General features: G+C 38.7%; 2 protein-coding genes across 2 annotated transcripts in view; one reads left to right on the top strand and one right to left on the bottom strand.

The window, feature by feature from the left end:
* The window catches only part of ARHGAP24 (Rho GTPase activating protein 24), a 504,876-nt gene that overhangs the window by 245,842 nt on the left and 233,816 nt on the right, over positions 1–25,218 (top strand). The gene's annotated exons all lie outside the window — the stretch shown is intronic.
* LOC121493231 (josephin-2-like) lies at positions 2,892–3,345 on the bottom strand. The gene has a single exon (XM_041758967.1). The coding sequence runs from the start codon at positions 3,304–3,306 to the stop codon at positions 3,073–3,075; it is 234 nt and encodes a 77-aa protein (XP_041614901.1). The 5' UTR covers positions 3,307–3,345; the 3' UTR covers positions 2,892–3,072.

The following is a 25,218-nucleotide window of genomic DNA, read 5'->3' on the forward strand; positions in this document are numbered from 1 at the left end:
GGGCTGGATCTCTAGCAAGCACAGTATATCTTTGAAGCAATTAGCAATTAGAGTCATACCCTTGTGGCAAAACATGGATCTTTAGGATTCCTTGGCCAAATAAATATAGAAAATTACTTTTAAATAGGACCCTAAGATTCACCTAATAAAATTAGATTTTTATCTTTAACAGCAAAATCAAAATCAAAGGAAGGAATAATTTTTTTCCCTTAGAATCTCAACAAAATTTAAAATAAATAAGCCTCCTTACAATTTGAATAATATGGGCAGCCCAGGTGGCTCAGCAGTTTAGCGCTGCCTTCGGCCCAGGGTGTGATCCTAGAGTCCCAGGATCGAGTCCCACATCGAGCTCCCTGCATGGAGCCTGCTTCTCCCTCTGCCTGTGTCTCTGCCTCTCTCTCTCTCTGTGTCTTTCATGAATAAATAAATGAAATCTTAAAAAGAAAAAAAAAGAAATCAGTGTGAGTCTGAAATTAAGTAGCAAGACTGCTGTTATCCTAGTCCACTGGAATTGGGTAGTATAGTAATGACAATGTAATAATCATAGCAATAATTGCTATTTGTTGTACTACTATGTGCTAACTATAATATTAAGTCCTTCATATGAATTATTTGATTTGATTCTTGCCACTCTCAAGAGTTAAATATTTTTTTACATGAGAAAGTTAGGTTCCAAAGTTTAAGGAACTTTCCAAGATCACAAAACCAGCAAGTGAATGACACAGAGTTCAGATCCAAATAAGTTAGTTAATTTAAGATGAGAATTAGAAAATGATCAGAGAAATTTAAATTCTGTCCTCTAGTAAAAATATTTATGAGATCTTATTAGGTCTCTGGAACATGATATCTATGGTTAACTATAATTATATTTTAATGATGAACATTTTCTATCCTTTTAAGAATTGTGTTCATAGGTAATCATTTTCATATTTGATCTCCGAATTTTTCTTGCTAAATTAATGCTTGATGTTTGTGCTAGACTTTGATGGAATGCTTACTCTACACAGCAGTATTTGAGTGGGTTTATTTATTGTTTTTGTCTCTTACCCATCTACTGTAGAGGCTGTGGGCCTCACCCTGGCACACCTGTTGAGTGGCCAGTACTGTAGTGGTTCCATCTGTGTCCCCAGGAGACAGAAGGTTAGGTACCCTCCTTTCCTGATCCTCCCTACATACACAAGTTGCCAAGATGCTCTTCTGTGTCAATGTGGAGGCAGGATGCACAGGTACAGGTGAAACCTTGCCCTTTTTTCAGTAATTTGTTAAGACCTTGTACATAAATATTAAAAATGCATTGATAAATAATTTGATGGAATGTTACTTCAAGAAACTGACCAAAAGCAGTTAAAATACCATATGGAAGAAAGAAATATGAGGATATTGTGTTTATCCAACAGCGTAATGTTGTGCCAAACTGTTATGCCAACCATCTATTGTTAAGAAGATTTCAGTATGGAAGATGATATTTCTTGAATATATATTCACATTGACAGTGGGCAAATTAGTGTAGAGTGACAAAATTGAAGACTTGCTTAAAAGGCAGTATATTATGTTATATTAGCTTCAGTGTGGGCAAACATATCATTATTTAACATCTGGTTTCCTAACTGTTCTGTAAGAACAAATTGATTTTATGTTTTAACAACATAAAATTAACTTTATTCAGGTATAATTCACATACCATATGCTTCATCCATTTGAAGTGCACAATTCAGTGGTTTTAATATATTCATAAAGTTGTGCAACCATCATGACAATCAATTTCAGAACACATTTATTACCCCAAGAAAGAAATCTCATGGCTATTAGCATTCACTTCTCGTTTCTTCCAAGCCCCAAGCATTAGACAACTGTTAATCTACTGTCTATATTGATATGCTTATTCTGGATATTTTATATAAATAAAGTGATGTGATATGTGGTCTTTCACTTAGCCCTTTTTAACATTTATCCATGTGGTAGCACGAATTGTACATTCATTCCTTTTTATGGATGAATAATATTACATTTTATGAACATATCACTTTTTTATGTATTTCTTCCTCTGTTGGTGGGCATTTGGTATTTTTTCCCCCTCTTCCTGACTATTTTGAATAATGTTGCTTTGGGGATTCACGTACAAGATTTTGTGTGGACATGTATTTTCAATTCTTTTGCATATATACCTAAGAGTGGAATTGCTAGGTAATATTATAATTATATGTTTAACATTTTGAGGGACTGCCAAACTGTTTTTAAAAAGTGACTGCATGCTTTCTTCCCATCAGCAATATTTAAGGGTTTCTACTTCTCCATGGTTTCTACTTCTCCATACTTCTCCGTGGTTCAGCTCACCAGCTCGAGTGACAGTTGTAGGACACCGCAGAGAGTCCAGCAGTGCCCCGTCCCCTCTTACCAGGCCACTGTCTGCGGGCTGCACCAGGGATCCGGGAGCTAAGGCTAACGTGACCGCCTGCTGGCCAGGCCACCCCTGGGTGCGCCCACCGACGGCCACCAAGCCAGGGCAGGCCCTGGAGGCCACTGGCTCAGTGTCAGGCCCAGGCACTGATTGTGACAGAGGAGCCACGACCCAAGGTGGGGCTAGGCCCAGACCGCGCGAAGTCCCTGGAAGTCGGGCAGGTGGAAAGCCGGATGGGGCGGGGGCGGGGGGGGGGGGTGCAGGAAACAAGACGGGACTCACGCGTGCAAAGCAAGTCCACTTTTGTGCAATTGAGCGTGTTCGAAGGTAGCACAGGCTTACGATGATGTCGTGTCCGCAGTCATGAGTCACACTACATGCCCACGAAGCTAGGCGTTGGTGAAGTCCAAGCTGTCCTAGAGGAATAAAAGCTTACGTTCCAAAAAATATATATATATATATATTATTATTATTATTATTATTATTATTATTATTTTGCAAATGAGCAGATTTATTGAGGCAGCAGTGGCATCAGGGAGCAGGGGGTTTGGAAAGGGGCTGGGGCCTCCACGGGGTCCATGAGGTGCAGGCCTAGCCCTTTCCCAGCACGCAGGGGCCAGATCTGGACGCGTAGAGACTGCACGACAGGTGGCCCACTTCTTGCCTCTGCTGGGTCAGACCGTCCGCAGCCAGCAGCCCTTCTCTTCCACCTCCTTGGTCACCACCAGCAGCACCTCACACAGGCCCTGGGCCAGGGCAGCTGCCAGGAAGGCCCTGACACCATCCTCGTCCCCCAGGGCCTCCGGCGCCCGCAGTTTGGAGTCCAGGTTGTAGTAGACACCATCCACCTGGCGGAGGGCCACCCAGTGCCGCCGGCGCAGTGGCAGGGACAGCAGCCCCAGGGACATGGGTGAGGGCAGGTTCAGGATCAGTCCCAGTACCTGGGGACTGAATATTGTTAAATCGTCCCTGTAGCGCCCTGGCCCGGGGACTGACGGGGTTTTTTTTGTTTTGTTTTGTTTTTTTGTTTTTTTTTCTGTGAAATTTATTGTTTCCACATTAAAAGATTTTTTTGAGGGGAAGTATTTTCTTTTTTTCTCTTTTAACCACATGATGATCCTATACAGCTGCCCAGAGTAGGACACCATCAGTCATGAACATGCCATATGAATTCTGAATAAATAAAAGCTACAAAGCCCAAGTTATATATAAATATCTTAGGCAATAATGTTTACAAACCTATGTACAATAAAACAAATGTAAACAGTAAATGCAGCATGAGAGTAATCGAAGGACACACAAAAACAACCACGTATGGCCGGTCTGCCTCCCAGGAGCCGGCGCCTGCCAGCCCCTGACTCAGGCCACTTGACCCTTCCTAACACAACTGGACAGGCCCTCCGAAGGCTATGCTCACCAATGCTATTACCTTTTTACTATAGTCATCCTAGTGGAGATGAAATGATATGTCATTGTGGTTGATTTGTTTCCCTAATGGCTAATCATATTGAGTATTTTTTATGCACTTTTGGTCATTTATATATCTTCTTTGGAGAAATAAATGTTCAAATCTTTTGCCTATTTCTCAATGGAGTTATTTGTTTTTTTTGTTGAGTTGTAAGAGTTCTTTATGAGGTCTGGTTACAAGTTCCTTATTGGACATATGACTTGTAAGTATTTTCTCCTATTCCATGTGGGGTTTTTTGTTTCTTTTTTTGTTTCTTTTTATTTTTTTACTTTCTTGATGATATCTTTAAGGCACAAAAGTTTTCAATTTCTATGAAGTCCAATTTATCTGAGTTTTCCTTTGGTGACTTTGTGTCATGTCTAAGAATACTTTGCCCAGATCACGATCATTAAATTTTATTCCTCTGTTTTTTTTTTTTGAAGAGTTTTATAGTTCAGCTCTTACATTTAGGTATATGATTCATTTTGAGTTTTTTTTTAATGTGGATATCCCATTCTTCTAGCACCATATGTTGAAAAGAGTACTTTTTCAAATATTCAATTGTCTTGGCACTTTTTTTTTAAGTTATGAGGTTTTCTCCTTCTGGTTTAGTCAGCTGCAGATAGTACAAGATCAAGCATGTTTCTTAAAAAGCCTCATTCTTTAATTTTCAGTCATTCTCTTTTCTGCTGCCTGCTGTCTACTTCAGCCTCAGGGAAGATGCCCAAGCTCTAGCCTGGGATCACCATGGATTGCCTTTTGATGTTATTAAAAAGTTGAAAATAAAAGGAGCATTTAGAGACTATGCCTCACCTGGCTTACTCCGTTGACTGCTTTTCTTCATATGGCCACTGCCCCTTCTTAGCTTCAGGCCAGAACTGCTATGCTCTGCCCTCCCTTCTTCCCTCCTGCCTACCCCTGCTCCTGCACCCTGGGCCTCAATAATCTGAGTGTCTCCAGACCTCTTCCAATATTTCCTTCTCCAGGTTGCAAATATGCATTTTAATTGAATGGAAAACTCAGGTCTTGCCATAACTCAGGGAATGATCCTTCAATCCCCTGTCTTCCTCTCCCTTACAGTCTAGTCCATCAGCCAGTGGTGCTGACGATGCTTCCAAAATATATCTCCACTCTGTCCTCTTCTCTCCATAAACATGTTCTCATTTTTGTTCTAGGCCATATAATTTCCCTCCTGGATTTCTGGACTCTATTTTCCTCCAGAATTCCAGAAAGATCATTTTAAAATTAGCTAAACCAAGGCACTGGCTATACGAAGCTTCAACAGCTTCCTATCACATTTAACACATCATCCAGACTCCACGTGCAGCCTTACAGCCCTACAGGTTCCTCTTCCCACCTGCAACTCCTTGCTCACCGCACTCCAGCCATGCTGGCTTGCCTTACAGTTCATGAAAGCCCTCAGATGTGTCAGATGTAAGACTTTTTGTGTGCATGTTAGACTCCCTCCTTATGTCCTTGCCTTCATGTTTTTTTTTTTTTTCTGCCTATATCTTCTAATTCAGATCTCAATTTGAATACCTTCTCCACAGAGGAGCCCACGTACTAAAAATAGTTATCTCCAATCCGATTTCTTGATTAGTCCTCTTGTTCATATCTGACACGGGACTTTATGTTCTGAATTTAATGACATGTTTAACTTTTTTTTAACCTGTATTTTAAAAAAAATATTTTATTTATTTATTCATGAGAGACACAAAAAGAGAGGCAGAGACATAGGCAGAGGGAGAAGCAGGCTCCTTGCAGGAAGCCTGATGTGAGACTCAATCCCAGGACCCCAGGATCATACCCTGAGCCAAAGGCAGACACTCAACCATTAAAGCACCCAGGCGCCCCTTTTTCCACCTGTTTTATTCACCACTATATTCTATGTGCTCAGCTCATAGTTCATACTCAATGAACAATCAAATATGAAGGAGTATTTTCTCATCATCTTTCCCTCCTTTGTGCTTATTTCTTTCACCTAGGTAAAATAATATCTCATTCTTTGCATATTTTTTACCCATGGCTTAGTTTATTATGCAACAGGTCCCCGCCTCACTTCCCATTATCTTCTGTTCAGAGATATTTTCAAATATAATACTATCTTAAAATTGCCCCTTACCAGCCCTACCTTATCCCAGAAACACAGATTCCCTATGAATAAAAGAATAATACTAACTTTTGAAAGTGTTTATTCTGCTCGTTATGCTGGATCTTCGATTAACATGCTGTAAGGTAGTTGCTGCTAATATCTTCATTTCACAGAGGAACTAAGCTTCAAGGTGAAGTCACTTGCCCAAGGTCACCATGTATTCAAATGACAGAACCCGGGTACCTTTCACATAACCCACTTTGTGATTCTTTCAGAAGAAGCTGAGAAGACAAGACTCGGATAGGAGATTTTTGTCCCTTCAATACCAGACTGATGGATAGGTATCCTTCTAGGCACAAGAGAATACAGGAAACAATATCACAAATATATTGAAGATGGTGCTTGAGTGGCTTTTGTTAGAAATAAATGGGGACATCTTGAAAAGGTCCATAATGATTTCTTATTAAATAACTCAAAGAAAACGGAGAGTTTAGAAAATTCACAGGATTTTGTTTTCGTTTTCAGAAATACTTCTGAATGCAAATGGTTTGAAAGTGATATCATTAAATGTGTCAAACTCCTTACTCTTTGACTATGACTTTTATATATTTTTTTTCAGTTTGGTTCAATAAATATATATATATATTTGTTTATTATTTATATATCGTCTATTGTGTGTACATATATGTGTGTGTATATAGATGGATAGATAGATAGATGATAGATAGATAGATAGATAGATAGATGATAGATAGATAGATAGATAGATAGATGATAGATAGATAGATAGATAGATAGATGATAGATAGATAGATAGATAGATAGATAGATAGATGATAGATAGATAGATAGATAGATAGATAGATGATAGATAGATAGATAGATAGATAGATAGATGATAGATAGATAGATAGATAGATAGATAGATAGATGATAGATAGATAGATAGATAGATAGATAGATAGATAATAGATAGATTCAGTTTGGTTCAATGAGGCATGCGCGTGTCTCAGAGACAGGCAGGAATGTCGAGCTGGGAGGTGGTTAGCAGCATTGTGGTAAAGAACTACCTCAGTTATCCAGATGTGGGCTATTTTTTTCTTCCCTTACGATTGGAGGAAAGGCAATAATATTGAAACTGACTAAACGTTGAGAGGGAAGCTGGATTTGTTTCAAAGCATAGTTTTACAAAATTACAGCACCATTTCGCAAGTGTGGATAGAAAAGAAAGGTCCCCGGGAGATAACTTCTTCTTCAGGCCCTGGTGCTCTTCCTTCATGTTTTATGTGGTAGTTGAATGTCAAACCGGCGGCAGACACAACACCACGGGTTTGATTATGTAATTCAAAGACCAAACCCAAATAAAAAAATCTGCCCTTTAAAAGCTCTTTTCCATTGAAGGGGATTATGGAAAAAATGACTGGGTTTAAAAGTCTATGTTCTGTTTGCCGAAGTGGGGGAGGGAGTGGAAAAGTCGAGTGAAGTGGAGCAGACTGGCCATGGAAGACAAGGAAGACACCATCTGCCACCATTTGGCAGGACGTGATCACCAAGGCACAGAGTGGGCAATTGTCCTCGACTTTTGAGGCGGAAGCTGGCAGCTGACCCAAAAGTCTGCTTTCTCCTAGGAGAGAGAGGCAGTCATTGAGCTGAGACAGTGATGGTGCCTCCCTCATGTTGAGCAACATGAAACTGATAGAAAATGAGGGAGGGCCCAGGAGAGTATAAGGAGGAAGAAAATAAAGAAAAGGAATACTGATGAACTCTGCCTGTCTGTCTAGCTAAGCTTGAGATTGATTTTGCTCACTAGTGGAACAGGCAACCAGAATTTCTGACTTGAATAAATACCAGAATTACCAAGCTACTGTAAGTGTAGGAGAAAAAAAGAGAATGAAAAGTGTGTGTGTGTACACATAAATCTGTAGGTATAGATAGAAATGTATATTGAATTACTGTGATGTCTAACCTCGGCAATTAAGTGTTACAAAAATTTCATAATCATACCCATTGGTTAGGTACAGTTTATAGATGTGGATACTGAGTTTTGTGACAAGGTTCAGTTTTCTATTTCTATGACTCTAAAGCATGCACTGTTATCTAATGTTTATTTTCTATTATTGTTTTTATTTTTTTATATAATGAGGTAATTTATGCATTTCTTATGGGACAAAGACAACATCAGAACTTTTGTTATATCTCAGTGCCATTTTGCAGATAGTTTATGTGCAACAAAGAATCATTTTTGTGACCTTTAGAATATTGTTTAAACTTGTTAGAATGTAGATATTTCCTGGCTAAGTATATTTGAAATTATTCAGGGCATTGAAATGATTTAAAATGTTGTAAACCTCATGGTTTACATGAGACCAAGAGACTAAAGTCTTGAATAATTGTGGCTTTTGTGAAGCCTCGGTGCGTCATCAAGGCCCATGATCTGAGTTCAAGTGAGAGAATCTGAATCTCTGAGTAATCACAGATGTTTCTGAAATTCAGAATCACTGGGAAGAAACTCAAAACAAAAGGAAGACCGTGTTTTTAAATGACTGTATATAGTTACTCTGCTAGAAAAAAAATCACCAATTTAGATGGAAGGTAGAACACGTCACCATCATTAAGAAGACATTTAGGAGACTAGAGAAGTCTAGAACTTTGGAGGTAAAATCGAGTCGAAGATGGAGGGACTCAGGTATTTGAAAGAGTCAAGGAAACCAAGCACATGGAGAAGAAAAGCATTAGTGTTGCACTGGAGTAACAGCTCTCAGTTTCTTCTTTTTCCACTAAGACTCACAGGCCATTTGAACCGGTCCATGAGGTAGCACAAGAGTGCAATGACTATCACCCGTCCTTTTGCTTTATCATTCGAGGAAGCACCTCAAAATTCACGTGAAAGTAACCTTAATTCAACTTTAATTATAAATGAGCAAATTTCTTAAAATGCCACTACTTTATCATTAGCTACCGCTGGGTTGCAGCATAGCTCACAACACAGCAATATGACAACCAGGCTGAAAACTGCTTGATTATTTAAATGTTTGCGCTTTTTCTAGCTCTTGAATCCTAGTATTAGTGATAGCTGGCCCTAAGAGTTACTGAATCACTGCTCAGTGACTAATTTTCATCCTTACCCTCAGTATCTTATTTATTTGCTTTTTTTAAAAACATCTTTTTTAAGGAAACTATGCATTTGTAAATGTGTTTTTTTCCAGTGTTTCTGTTGTGTTGGTTTTCATTATCATATATGAAGTCAACCTTTCCCAAATATTCATAGAAAAAAAATAGAAGCTATTTTCCACTTGAAAAATGCTTTTCATTTTGTAAGACCCCAGAGTACTTTATGGTAACACCACAATTCAAACATGTTTGGTATTAAGCTTCAACCCCAGAGAGGCAGAGAGAGCCTGGCTTGTGTTTTCTGGAATGGTTATTTGTTTGACTTCAAATCCCATGGTCTCTGAATCTATGAATTCTTAGAATTCTGTTTTTAATCTCTGTCACATCTTTATATGTGTGAGAAAGATATAAGGCCCAAATCACTGAATTACTGAACAGAATTTCCTAAATGAGAGTGAAAAACTAGTACCTTGTGTGAAAATTTAATGAGAATGTCCCCTTAGCAGTTATTAAATACTACTGCACAGTTTAAGGAGGGGGGGCAAGGCTGATCATCTGAGGCTAAGAAGCAGATTGACCAAGATTCTAGTAAGCCCTCTATATGTAGTTAGTTGCTTGTAGCTATGACATTTCTGACTGATAGGATTCCAGATCAATTTTGTAACAAAAGGGACATGATTGTGTTGAATCATCTTTCATATTGGTTCAGGGATATTTTCCATTATGTAGTTTGGCTTTTTTTGTAATGGTTCTTGAGTCCTAAAAAATAAATGTATTCCTGTAAATGCCCTTCGTTAAGCTCTTATTTCAGAGAATTCTTAATAGGTATTTGAGTCATTAGAGGGAATTAGCCAGGTGGTACAGAATGCCATATGGAAGGCTCCATTACACAGCCAGACAAGTCTAAATACGCCCTCCGTTTTCAAAAGCCTCCTGGTCCTTAATCTATTCTCAATACTCTCCATTATTAACTCTTAACAATGTTAAATATAGATGTGAGGTTAAAGCAAGGTGCTTTTATTTTCAAAGAGGCTATCATTGTTAGATATATGGGTAAGTTGGTGCCTGGGAGAGGTGAAAAGAGGAGAACCCTACAAATCCGGCAAGTATTTATCATGTTTTGCTTATTTACCACACGGTATGGAAGATATTAAAAAAAATAGATAAAACATTTAATGGCATAAACTAAGATATTTATAATCTGATTCACTGCAGAGTACCGAAGTAGGTGTGTAACTAGAAAAATGTTCTTTGTGCAAAAGAAAGCACTGGAAGAACCCACTGAAGGGAGAGTCCCCATCAATTGGACTAATGGATTGGAGGCTGGAATGGTCTATTTCCAAGTTCTGCAGGTTATGCTAATGCTCTATCTGGTGGCTCGGCTTAGTGCTGGGTACTAGATTCCATATCCCAGTCCCTTCCCTTGAAGACTACCAGTCCAAGAGACTGAGAAAACAGGCATGTCAGCAAATGACCATCATTACGTGTAAAGAGTACTTTTGATTTAACTTAACTAAAATCAAGAGTAATTTTGTTTGTTTGACTTTGTTCTCCTACATTGACAGACTTCCTTGGGATGGGGAAGGGGTGGTAGTGAGAAATAGCAAATGTAGGTGATGATCCCACTGTGTTTTTTTCTTAGGAGGGAAAGAGAGGGTAAACTAAAGAATAAAAAATTCACTCACAGGTGATGTGGTGACCTGAGTTCCAGGAATGAAGACTCTAGGTTGGAAATATGCTATTTGGTCAAGGAAGGTCATGTAAGGACTCATTCTGAAATTGCGATATGCTGTCCTCCCATTTTAGTGCACAGCTGACTCTCCATGTGGTGTTGTACATCTCGGTTTTTATTTCCCTATAAACTTACCCATTCTTTGGGCCACATATTCTTCTAGTAAACTTCACAATAACTAATCCCTGAACCACTGAATGACAGAAGGTACATTATTTTTTTTGCTATATTTCTTGTATTGGATTGTTATATTTCTTTTGCATAATTTTCTTTTTTGTTTTTTTTTTTTGTTTTTGTTTTACATTTATCTTATACCCTAACCATTCAAACAGATGGGGGCAGGAGCTGTATTTTGTGTCTCTGTGTGTCTCTTAACAACATGCTTGGATTGGATTGGCACTAAGATTGTTTGACTGGACATCAGAGTCCTTATTTGTGTGTGACCAAATCATTGCTTGGACCCCAATGCCAGTCAGTACCAATATATCTTGAGAATAACTACTTCTTTCTTTCACTTAAAATCATTATGAACAGCATTATAAAGAACGGTTTTTTCCACTTTTAAAAGACACGCCTCGAGCAACATGAGTAAATCTCTTTTTTAATATAAGCTCTTTCATTTTTCTGGCTTCTCTTTTCTCTTAGCATCAATATTAAATATTAAAATATTTCCATAAAAAATAAAATAAAATATTTCCATAGTATAAAATATCTAGCATAGCTTTTTTAAAAATCTTGTTTGAAAGGTAATCTTGGGGGGGATATTACTTGAACTTCTGTAGAGCAAAAAGAAGTACTAAGCACAAAACAAACAAAGAAACAAAAACAAAAACCCTCTAGACCATGACATTAAAATAGACCCGAAATGAACAACTATCATTTATATTCAGAGTGTGAAACAGAGTAATATTTAAATTTTTAAAAATATAATCGTTAAGACAGGGGAGTTGATAAAAAATGAAGCTGTGAATGAATGATAAGGATTTGGGGATGAATGAGTAGATCTTCTAATGTGAAATTTTTGAGTGACTTTAAAATAAGAGTTATAAACCTCGTTTCATTAAAAAATTGATTAAAGTCTTAAGCTAGTAGCTTTATCTTTGTTCTGGCCAGTGTTTTTTGGCTGTGTGGAAATAGTTTCCTAATATGTACAAAATACACAACAATACTGCCCTCTACAGTTCCCCTGAAAGACAGTCACTTGTCTCCAAGTGTGTAAGTGACTAGTTGGTTTTAAATGAGCCCTAACTTAGATGAAAGAGGTCAAATGCATTTGGCTTTGATGTATGTCATAGCAGTAAGCAACCTGGGCCACCTGCTACCTCTATGTGTGATGACTGCCTATAGAAGTCAGATACTCTGGAAGAGCTACACGATCCTTGTTTCTATGAATATGGTATCAGCATTTCTTGAAACATTTTCATTCTGTGGTCCAGTTAGCAATACATATCTCCTTTTCACATACAGATGCCATGCTGGAATTAAGAAAGTAGCCTGATATGCCAGAAGGACAGTGGAAGGCCTGGGAAAAGTGTTTATGACTGAAAACAGGGAAGCTGCTGTACAGTCATATTTTTTACTTGTAGTAGAGGAAGCATTAAACTCAGTTGTCCCTGATAATGAAAACTAAACAGTAGGAAGAATATGTGATCAAAACAAGCTTCAAGGCCAAACGTTTTTGAGTTTAAATGAAATATTGGTACTTTTTTCTTTTAAAAGTTTTATTTATTTACTTAGAGAAGGCACACGAGTGGGGAAAGGGGAAGAGAGAGAGGGAGACTGAGAATCTCAAGACTTCCAGCCAGAACAGAGTGCAACTTGGGGCTCATCTCACAACCCTGAGAGCATGACCTGAGCTGAAATAGTCAGACAACTCAACCAACTGTGCCACCTAGGCACCCTGAAATGTTGGTATCTTTTTCATTGTAAATGCATATGAGAGACAGTAAGAAACTGGTGGTCATATGACATAATATATGAAAGCTTTGCAAAAAGACTTACATGAAAATCAAAATCTGTAGAGAAAGAAATATGGTTTACCATTTACATTCTGCAAATGTGGTTGCAGAAAGACAATGTTTCCTGGCATATAAGAACAGAATTAGGATGGGTTCAAATCTCAGTGTTGTCACATACTGTGGGAGCTTGGGAAGGTTGCCAAAACTCCATATGCCTCAGTTGTGAAATTATATGGTAACGATATAAGAACTGAATAGTATTCACTGTTATTATATTACTATTTTCAGAGTTAAGTATTTGTATAAGTTTGTTTATGAGCATATGTAGGCCATGGGGAGACTGGGGGTTCAACTTCTGCCTCTATTAGGGTATTAATTATAAAGTAGCAGAATGCAGCTCATATTACTTGAAATAAAAGGGAGGGTAATATTATAAAAATTCAGTGGTTATTTTAAAGAACTCAAGGGAAAAATTACTACTAAGCCTCAGGATAAATAAAAACACTTAACTTGAAAGTTTCCAGGCAGTAGTTTTCTCTGGTCCTGTTCTCACATGGTCTGGCACATCTAGATCATTCCTCTCTCTCATATCAGGCTGACTTTCTCTCCTTCGATGTAACAGAATATGGCCCCCACAGCTTTAAAGATGTGGTTATACCTCTAGTCACACAGAGATATCAAATATCTTTTTCTCAGCTCCTCTCCAAATTCCTGGGCATGGGACTCTAGCCCAAAGTGGATGAGATGCTCAATTGTAGTTCACCAGCTAGGGCCATCAGGTGAGAGACTTATAGCAGCAATATAGACCTAACGTGTTGTCATTATGTCATTTTTTAAACATCAAATTTAGGAATTCCTTTAATTCTTGCTGTATGAGCACTCTTTGGTTTACCAAGCTTTCATTCAAACATTGCCTGCTAGTTGTTTGGAATTCAGAAAACATTTCCTGTGCCAACTCTGTTATACAACATTGTTAATAGCCTCAGAGGAATCCATCCTTTGCTCAAAGGAAAAAGTTGCAAATAAAAACTGATTCACTCACTATGTGTCTGAAAAATTATTGCTAATTACTATATAAGTCATAGACACCAGACACCAAAGATTTTTTCAAGACTGTTCTACTTTAATATAATCTTGTCAGATTGTCAAACTATGCACCTTTTTTATTGTTGTTTGAAAGCTGTTCCCCACAAATATAGTTTTAACCATAGCATATAGTGTTCTTTTTAAAGAAAAATAAGGGGGATCCCTGGGTGGCGCCGCGGTTTGGCGCCTGCCTTTGGCCCAGGGCGCAATCCTGGAGACCCTGGATCGAATCCCACGTCAGGCTCCCGGTGCGTGGAGCCTGCATCTCCCTCTGCCTATGTCTCTGCCTCTCTCTCTCTCTCTCTCTCTCTCTGTGACTATCATAAATAAATAAAAATTTAAAAAAAAAATAAAGAAAAATAAGGTCAGAGCTTCCTGTCTGTGATCTTGGCAGCAATAGCTAGAATTCCCACTCATTTTTATGCATCCATGCATGTATGCACGCAGACATACACCCATCCATTGATCCCTCCATGTACTGTGCCTGGCCCTGTTCTAGACTCAAGGGAGACTGTATCTAACAAGCTAAGGTATCAGCTCTTCTGGAACTTGTTTTGTGTAGGAGAAAACAAAAAAAAAGTTACAAAAATACAAATAAAAAGTATTAGTTAATGTAGAAGTATCAAGTAATGACAAGTGCTAGTTTTTTGTTGTTTTTTTGTTTGCTTTTAATAAACTAAATCAGACTATTGTTATATGGAATGACTGGGAAGTCTTCAGAGTTGGGCAAAGAAATTTTAATCCAGCAGCTGTGGTTCTAGAGGCAGGACAAGGTGCTCCAGCAGGAGGGTTAGGGACCCAGGAGATTGAGAGACACTCGTTACCTTGCACCATCAGAGATATCTAGTCCCAAAATGGCTCTTGCTCACCCTCTTTCTAGAGTAAGGTTCTTAGCCCAACTTTGTTTGTTTTTAATTTCTAACAGCTGTTGAAACAGAGAAAAATATCTTGGATGCTAAGCTCTGCTGGATAATGTGAGAAAACCATATGGATTGTTATCACTACAAAATCATTGTTTCCTATTAACTAGACCCACATTTCCATTTGGGAATGTTCCTGGGAGACTGCCTTTTGATTCTTTCTAGTGCCAAAGCCAGAGTCCTTTACAGTTGCAGGAATTAGTTAGCTGAATAATAGAGAGAAGAAAATAGACCTGGACTCCAGGTTAGGTCTAGGATGACATTTAACCTTTCTAACTTGATTAAAATAATGAATACAGTAATATCTACCTTAAAAAATAAATGAAATCATCCCTGTGGCTCTTCTAGATTAATAAATCAAACCCTCCTTCCTTCATCTCTCTCTTCTTCCCCCTCTCCCTCCCTCCTTCATTTCAGTTATCTGTAAGTCCATACTGCAGAGACATAGCAAGGAAGAGAGAGCGCCTCTCTGTAACCATACAAGCATCAACGTGCATCCGGAAACCACATCCATCCCAGAGATAGGCACTGAGCTGTTTTAGTCATCCAGTAGGTGTTCAATGGCATAGACAGTGCTCTCAAAGTCGGGCAGCACAGGGTCTGGATAAGTTCTCACTCAGGCCCAATCTGTGTGTGCAGTTACTGGGGAACAGAGGACTAACACACATTACTCTCCACCATTTGCAAAACACTCTTTGTTTTGCCCACCAAGAAGCTTGACTCTCCTGTTTCACAATCTTTTCTCAGGGCATGTTTTCCTAAAACTACAACCCCATGAGGCGTGTTTTTCTGACATAGCATCATTTCCGTATGTTGAACTGCCACAGTGGTTCTTGTCTTTGTTAACTCAAGGAATTCAAATAAATTCAAATACTGTTCCAGATTCTGACCGGGTTTGCATTCAGTGGTAATCAGTTGGTACTAAATATTAAAGCCATCACTTTTTTACAGATGAGAAAAGAGAGACACTATATTTACATGTTTTGGAATGGTGGACACTGTGGGAATTGGAGGAACACAGGCCCAAGTTTATTTATTTTATTTTTATTTTTAAAATGTTATTTCTTTATTCATGAGACACACACAGAGAGAGGCAGGGACATAGGCAAAGGGAGAAGCAGGCTCCCCACCGGGAGGCTGATACAGGACTCGATCCCAGAACCCTGGGATCATGACCTGAGCTGAAGGCAGACACTCAACCACTGAGCCACCCACATGCCCAGGTCCAAGTTTAAAACCTTACACTAGCACTCAGTATCAAAGTGCTTCATTTCTCTAAGCATCACTTTTCTGTAAAATGGGGTTAATAACTCTCACTAAAACTAGTGTTTCTTCTGTGTTAGTTAAGAAAATGTTTGTAACATGTCTGATACCTCACATAACACAAGGAAGCCCTAAAGAATCATTACCTTTGGGGCGCCTGGGTGGCTCAGTTGACTGAGCGTCTGACTTCAGCTCAGATCGTGATCCCAGAGTCTCAGGATCAAGCCCCACATCAGGTTCCCTGCTCAGCGGGGAGTCTGCTTCTCCCTCTGCCCCTCACCCCACTCGTGCATTCTCTCTCTCTCTCTCATAGATAGATAGATAGATACATAGATACATAGATAGATACATAGATAGATAGAATCTTAAAAAAAAAGAATTGTTACCATTGATTTACAATTCTCAATATCGATCTGCCATGAGAGATACTTGCCACAAAACACTGACAGAATGTTGGGATTGCAGAGAAATTACATTGCTATGGATAAGACAGTGTAAATTTTGGCAGCACTGATTAAAATATTCTTCTCAGGATTAAAAACTGAGATTTTTCAGTTATTTGGTAGATGTTTAATTTGGGAAAAGTGGGTATAAGAGGACAGGGGAATAAACAGATGAGGGATCTTCTTACACTTGTTTCTCACTGGTGTAAGGAGAAAGATGTCTTTTTGAAGCTCTTGTTGAAATGATTGGAAAGCCCTTAATAAAATGAAGAACACAGATTTTTTTTTCTCAAGAATAAAACATATACCAAGCACTCTGTTTGTGGAATATTTGTTAACGTGAATGAAAAACACAAATTTGAGTTGTTCTAATTGTAGGAAAATGTTCTGATAGTTGTAGGGTTTTATTTTGTTCTTCTGTTTTTCTTTTTATTCTGGCTCATGGGCATAGTCTTGATATGCCCATGAGCCAGATACTATTACGAATGTCTCTATTTTCCACAGGATTTCAACAAGGTAGTTGTGGGGTGGGTAGCTTACATATATACTTACATAAGGTTCTCAGATAGTAAAGTAGTCATTTTATGGGGCTTTCATTTCAAAGCCTCATGCACATACCAAATTGTAATAAAACCTGCCTTTGCTTCAAGAACTAAAAAAAAAAAAAAACCTTTCTCTTAATGCTCTTAATGTCAGGGTGTCATCCTAGCCTCTGAATTGATACATTTCAGAATAATATTTGGAAGCCAACATTTTAATAGGGCAATTTGTGGGTCCCACAATAACCCTCTGTGTATTAGCTGTTGGCTTCCTCAAATACTTGTCTTTTAAATTGGTTTTGAAAAGAGGAATGTTCCCTTCTCTGGCTCATTTTAGATCAGCAATCATTCTTCTGAACAAGCAATAATTTTCCTAGAAATATGCTTATTTAGCAATATCTTTCTTATTAAGCAGTATCTTTCACTTAATTTTATGAGAAAATGAGAGTTTCTCATTAACATTATGAGTTATAATTTTAAATTATAACTTCCATCGATCTTAAACAGTAGATTTTCCTTATGGATTATCCTTACCAGAATAACTTCTGGTTATTTAGATTTTCATCATATTTCCTAGAAAGGCTCAGATTGAAAAAGTCCTCCAAGGATATATATATATATATATATATATATATATATATATATATATATACACACAATTATAAAGGTCCCATCCTAAATTCTGTTAATTAATAAAGAATTCAATACTTCATAGTTGGGTAGACATTGAATTTTCAGTTCTCATGAGCAAGAACCTGTCTAGGTTTGACTCGAGAATTTAGAAAAACAATTAGTAAGAGGCTCTAAAGTCTGTTAATTACTGAAGGCAGCCAGAAATACTGGAAAGAGTGCTGAATTTAGAACAGAAGGACTGAATTTTAGTCCTGGCTCATGACATTTGTGAATCGTGTGACACTGAGCAAGCCACTTAATTTTTTTGTTCCTCTGTTTACGAGTCTGTAAAGTTGGGGTGATCATTCCTGTTCTGTCTACCTCCCAAGAAGGAGGTGTACAGCTATAAAATGCTATTTGGTTGTTAGGCCTTGGTATGGATTGCCTCTATTTTAAGTCCTGTGTGTTTCTTGAGGACAAAGACAGTGTCTTTGAGTCATGAACACTCTACAGGCCCGGAACAAATGAATGAAGGAATGTGTGACATAAATTTGGGCAGAAAAACACTGGGAGGCAAGTCTCCCACTATGGTTTTCTGTGAGATTGATTTGCATTTTCTTAGACTCATGAAATAAAACCTTTTTTTTTTTTTTCTGGTTTGCCATCTCAGCATACTTATGGAGATAGTTCTCACTTTATGCTAACTAACTGGCTTACCTCGTGTGAGAGCTTTTAAATTTGGTGGGTGAGAGTTTATTGTGCAGGAGAGGGCCATTCCTTATCTCAGTGCAATGCATTTCTAAGTGCGTATGATGTCAGACATCATAACGTAGACACGCCAAAGCTTGTGTGGTATTAAGTGTTACAGTGTATGAGATAATAACACCAACACGTTGGTTTCACAACCATGAATTCTTCAACGATTGAGTAGCATGTTTTCTTCCTTCCTTTAATGGGAAAGTAAACATATTCCTTCATGTGTCATCACTATGTTAGCTACTGACTTATGGGGCGGAACACCCAGTGCTCTGGGAAGCTTCCATTATTTTCTATCAGTTATGACTGGTTAACACTGAGTAGAGTATTGTTCATAGTTCCTTCAAGCAGAAGCTAAGACACTAAGGAATGCAGTGCTGTTTGAGTTGACAAGAGCCAAGAGATGATACAATATATCCATAGCCATGAAATTATTTCTTGGGAAGTTAATAAATGACCTAATTAAACTAAAAGTCCCATGGAAAATAGTTGCAAGTTTTAAAGCTGGGTATGTTTAATTGAAAAAGATGTATTTTTAGGAATTGGACATTATGACCCACACCTAATTTACCTTCTAAAAATTAAAGCTTTCATATTTTATGCCTGACTTCACAATGTTGAAATTTCAAAACTTTTTTATTATTGAATTTTGGTTATTAGTAACTAGTATTCACTTATATTCATTGGAAGAGGACTTACAGAGCCTAGTTCCTCATTTCCAAAAATTCTAAGAATCAGAGTCTCTCAGTAAAATGAAGGGGGGCGGAGCTTGTACAAATAATTCTAGGTACTGATCAAGCTCTTTTCTTAGTATCTTTTCTTTCTTCAGTGACTTGAAACTTTTTAAAAATATTTTATTTATTTATTCATGAGACACATAGAGAGAAAGGCAGAGACATAGGCAGAAGGAGAAGCAGGCTTCCCGCAAGGAGGGAACTCAATTCCAAGGCTCCAGGATCACACCCTGGGCAAAGGCAGGTGCTCAACCACTGACCCACCCAGGTGACCCAGTGACTTGAAACTTTTCAAGGACTTCAATAACTTTTGTGTCAAGAATGTCTTCACACTTTTTGGAGAGAAATTTCTTATAAATCATACTTAAGATAGTGCCAACCCCTTTGCCACCTTTTGTTGGTTTGTTTGTTTGCTGTGGCAGGGCATTTTATTTTCTGCAGTTGACTGTATTTTGCTGACCTCCAGAACTCACTACCTGTTTACCGGATTACAGTATGGTTCCAAGATATTTTGTTGACCAGGGGGTTTGAATTACAACTGGGAAGGGAAGAATCCCTCAGTAGTTGCACTGGCTCTAAGTCTATAGCAATGACGCAGGGATAAATTCATTTCAGAGTATTACTGGGACCTTGAGTAATCTTCAGTATGCTCCAAGGTTATTTTTGTGTGTTTTCTTATTTATTTGTCTTGTGAGAAGAGTAGCACAAGGTTCCTGGAATCCAGCTCTTCTTTGGAGGCCAGGTGACCTTTCTGAGCCTGGAATGAATCAATTATAGCACATCTGGGTGGGACTACCTCTCTCCTCCAGATTTACACTCAGCAGGCTTGGAACCCAGGGGGATATGCCAGACGCTCACTAGAGGGCAGCAAGGGGTCAGTGGAACCAGTTCTTAAGGCATTTGCTAGATTGTTTTATGTACTTTGAAAAAAAGCCTGACCGTTTTTTAAATAAGGAATGAATAGTTACTTCTGTTAAAAAAAAATAGTATGGCACCAGTAACCTATTCATATGGGTGTGTTTATTTCACAAAAACTTGAATACAAGAGGAATACAACTTGGCTATTATAACGAACAAATCTGTCAGCTCCAGGACGTTCCTCAGCGATGCTCCTGGAGACAGCTGTGTACCCAGGAGAGTGTGGGTCCCTAACGGGCACTGCTCTCTGTGTCCATGTTGAGAATCAAGCCACAACTGAGTGGATGTTGAGGGAAGAGGCCCCAAGTCCTGCAGTGAGAAATAAAAGTCAATGACTAGGTCTCTCTAACAAGCTGGGATGACACAGAAACATGGGATGCCAGGTGAGGAAGTATTCTCACCAGCGGATAAAGAGCCCAAGTCCCCTGCTCCATCTGGGTGGTGTGCTTGCAAAAAAGGAATATCTTTCGCACTGTCTTTGAAGACAGTCCCCTGAGGACACGGGACAAGGTTGTGAACATCCCGTTTTGTGGTTCTATGCTGTGAGCAGGGAGCCCAGCATCTCAGAGCATGTGGCACAAGGGAGGAAGGGAAGTGAGCAGGTTGACAAGGGGAATGAATGATTTTATGAGATGTCATGAGAAGCAACATCTTTGTGGAAGGTGGCAAGGACAAGCAGGAGACAAAAGGGAAGGATGATTTGAGTCATTGGTACTGCAGTGTGCCTGAAATGCAGAGACTACTGTCTGAGGAAGAGAAGAACATTAAGGGCTGTCAGGGAAAGTGATGCACGAGCCACCCCAGGACCCTTCTGAGGAAAGGAGAGGGTTAGGGTACAGAAGTTGTCATAATTTTGCTAGTGAGGCTTGAATATAAAAGTTATTATTATCCTTTTGATTATGACCATACTCTTCTCAAGGTATCCCACAGGATGGCATGAACTGTACAACTTAGATCACAATTAACAGAAAAAAATTGCACGTCAATCCCCAAATTTCACTATCCGCTGTTCAGTGAGAATAAGTATAACATACTGTTGTATACTGTTACTTTTAACCTGGATGTTATTGAGGAGGTATCAGTCCCCATCCCAGGTTTTCTGTGTCATCTGGGGACACCTTGCATTACAGTCTCACAGGGTCAATTGATAATTATACACTAACAATTTCAGGAGGAAGAATTTCATATGGACTGTAGGAAAAAAATATAACCAAATGTTAGGGGAACTTTGTAAAGAAGGGGGAAACGTACTCTCTGCCAAAAGAATCAAAGAATCAGGGAAGATTTAATGAGGAAAGTGGCATTTGAACAGGTTCTCAAAATATAGGCAGGATTTTTACAAAGTACTGGGAATCACAATCTAGCAAAAAGGAGCAGAATAGCTAGTAGATATCTGCTTGGCTAGCAAAGAGGGACTACTGGCTGTAATATTGCAATAGAGGTTGAACCCAGCTTATAACATGTTCCATGCAGAATGTTAAGAAGTTTGAAATTTATTCTCTGATCAGTTTGGCAGTTATCTGCCATGATCAGAATTGGCCTTGAGGACAGTTTCTCTATCTGCAGGGCTGTGGCAAAGACGAAGGCAAAGGCATGTTAGGAAGTAGGTGAAATTGCCCAGATCCGAGGAAGTAAGTCTGTGGGCCATGGGCCAGTATTAGTGACAGTGGGACAAAGGGTTAAGTGAGACAGATATTAGAGAGGGAAGAAGTTGGTTATTAACATGAAACTTTTAACATGTGCTTCATCAGTTCTTGGAATTAGGAAGGAGCTTTGTCTCCAAAACTGTGTGTTACAATCATGGATCAGTTGAGATGTGGCCAAAGACAGTCCAATTCCATTGTCAAGGCTCAGCAGTTGACTTGGAGGGCAAGACAATGAAGAGGTAAAGACAAGAGGAAAATGAGAGTTCCAAAGTATTACAGAGAGCTGTGGGCCTGGGGCTTCATTCGGCTAAAGGAAAATAAACTTTTCTTCTTCCTTTTCCTGGGGGAGGAGGAGAAAGTGAATTCACTGAGTTACATGTTACTATGATTAATTCAATTTATTTGTTAAATTATTTATAACAAGATTATTTTTAGGAGGAGACATCTGATTTTAATCCTAAATAAAAATGAACACACTTAAACCTTGGGATAATTGAAGTCAAGTCAAATTTAAGTGGTTCAGAGTTGCATTCTTTTAATATTCAGTAACACTGATAAAATATAATTCAGCAGTCACAATGAGATAATTAAACCTGCGATCACTGTCATATATCAAAGTTTTGAAAATATTGTATGACTGACTAAATTATGAATTTTGTTTTTATACTTCTTATTGGTAAATGTTTCACTCATAGAAAGTAACTTTCTTTTATACTGTAATGAGACCTTGCATGCAGGTTTCTAAGAAACTTGGGATTTTCTGTTTGAGTTTTTCTATGGAGAGCAGCATTGAGCTCTCCATATGGCAACAAAGATGACATTTTCTTTTTGCTATTTGAGTAATCTGCTTCCAAACAGGAAAAACAGGGAATAGGACCAAATGCCTGCGACACTTACCTTTGGAGCAAGATTTGAAGCCAATTAAATCATTGCCATATGATATTGTTTGGACTCTAATTGCTCTTGGAATGAGATGCAGGAAGAGCAGAGAGCCCCAGAGCCAAGGAGGATGGAGCTTGGAAGAGTTGGAGACCCATCACATTAGTGATTCTTACAAACTGTACTCAGAAGAGATCTGACTGGCCCCAAGTAATTCACAAATTGAACAGCCCAACTATGTTTTATGTACCTTTTCTGCTCTCCAGTTTTGACAGATGTGTATCTTATGTTCCAGGTGCTCTCTGAAAAAATATTTCTCAGCTCCCTCACTGTGCCTGATCCCTGATTTCAGTCATGGATCAGCATTACTACAGCTTATCAATAATTTAGAACAAAAATGAAAACAACAGTAATGAGATCTCGGTGGGCATGGCACTGTCAACAGAAAAAAATGAAGACACGGTAATGAGGGAAACATTAGTCTGATTACTTTTGGAGGGATAAGTTCTCGTTCTTCCATGGTGGTGTGGAAGCTGAAATTACCTCCCCAAATAGGGCTTCAGACCACAAACAGCTCAGAGAGAGCTGGAGTTCTTGCTAATCTGATTCTCTCTTGTTATTCCATGCTTTAGCAACGTTAAAGAAACAGGGGACCAAATCTTATCCCCGCCACCAAGATAGTTCTAGAGTTATTTCTTCAAGCCTTGTGATGATTTCTCTTTAGCCTCACAGTGTACTGACACCTCTGAGTAGCTGAGAATGTTCTCCTCTTTGATCTCATCTGCACCAAAACTCCTCAGCAATCACCTGCATCCCTCCCTGGGAGCATTGTGCCCATCTTCATTGGCCTTTTTTTTTCCCCCCCCGTTGGCCTCTTGTCTATATGAGTGAATTCTTTTTTTTTTTTTTTTGTTCCTCCAAGCTGGAAGTTACAATCATGAGAAGGGGAAAGATAAAACTGAGAGAAAGGGGTTAAAAGCGGACCAATAGAAATTATATTTAGAAACCTGAGTAGACTGACAGAGGATTTTTTTTTTCAAGGAAGAGAAAACAATGTGATCCCGATGCATGGGTCAAACAAAGAATGCATATGGTCTGAGAAACAGGTAGAGTTTCAGATTACGCAAAAAATATGCCTCACATGGATGGCATGAGTTCCCTCTGTGAGAAATGATAAAGGTGAGAGTGTCACAGCAGAAGACACCCAAAAAAGCAGGCAGCAGAGATGGCTTCTTTCACTTCAGCATTCCAGAGGTTTTAACCTGCAGGATGCTGGCTCTTTTTCTTGGAAGGGGCGTAACTTTCAGTGAACCATCAAATTAATTTAAGGTGTTTGTAGCAGAGGAAAAACTGAGTCCATAGTAACGGCTGTATTATGATCAACAGTGCTATTTTGTTTCTTCCCCAGAGTTCCTGTTTATGTCTCAGAGCCTTTATATTGTCTTTTCAAGAACTGAGCCAGTTGGCCAATGGCCATGGTAAAATTGCATTGCTAGTGAGTATAAATACACCCCATCAGTGGACACATCTTTCAGTATTCTGTTTAGCTCCGTTTCCTATTTGAAATGCCATATGGTTATGGATGAATATAGTATTCTTTATCAATATCAGTTATCAATATCATTATGAAAGTTGATCCTATTTTTATATAAAACTATTGTATGCAATTAAATTTATGCATTAATACTTGACTCTGAACATTTGTCTCATGTCCAGAAAATCATGGTTCTCTTTCTATGGGAGGGAGAAGGAAAGAATAGAATAGCATCTGAAAGAGAAAATACGATGCCCTCTGGCCAGCCTTCCACTTTTTTCAACCTTCTCTTTACCAAACCTGATATATACTAGCAAATATTATTATTAATAAAGCTATGGTTTTTGTAAAGGTAACAATACTAAGTACTTTATGTATTTTATCTGAATTATTCCTGCAAACAAATCTGTGGGATAGATTATTATGTCTATTTTATGAATTAGAAAAGTAAGGGGAGCCAAAAGGTTAAAAAAAAAAAAAAGCCAAGGGTCATGTAACCCGTGACTAAATGAGCTGGGATGGGTCCAGTTCTGTCAGACCCCGAAGCCAACACTTTACCACTTAGGCTCTACTGCTTCTGTTAGAGCCAGCTCTGCCAATAGTGGGCCCACCAAAAGAGAGGGAAGCGATTCCTATTACACTTAGGCAAAGAATTCCCATGTGCCAAAAATAGAGATTGATTTCATATCATTGGTTGTAACTGTGAAGATCAGGAAATTCCAAAATGCTTTTTTAAAAAAAAGAAAGGGGATCCCTGGTGGCGCAGTGGTTTAGCGCCTGCCTTTGGCCCAGGGCGCGATCCTGGAGACCCGGGATCGAATCCCACGTCGGGCTCCCGGTGCATGGAGCCTGCTTCTCCCTCTGCCTGTGTCTCTGCCTCTCTCTCTATGTGTGTGACTATCATAAATAAATTAAAAAAAAAAAAAAAGGTAAACCAAGATGACATGGTATAAAACATGGAGTAATGAAGATTTTTTTTCAAAGTATATGTTTAAAATTTAATGACCTAATAGTGTAAATCTTCCTATGGATGACTGGTTTTCCTACTAATATCCAAAATACAATGTTTTGAGGGCACCTGGGTGGCTCAGTTCATTAAGCATCTGCCTTTGGCTCAGGTCAAGGTCCTGGGGTCCTGGGGTCCAGCCCC

Source organism: Vulpes lagopus, chromosome 6, assembly GCF_018345385.1.
Source record: "Vulpes lagopus strain Blue_001 chromosome 6, ASM1834538v1, whole genome shotgun sequence".
Taxonomy (NCBI): Eukaryota; Metazoa; Chordata; class Mammalia; order Carnivora; family Canidae; genus Vulpes; species Vulpes lagopus.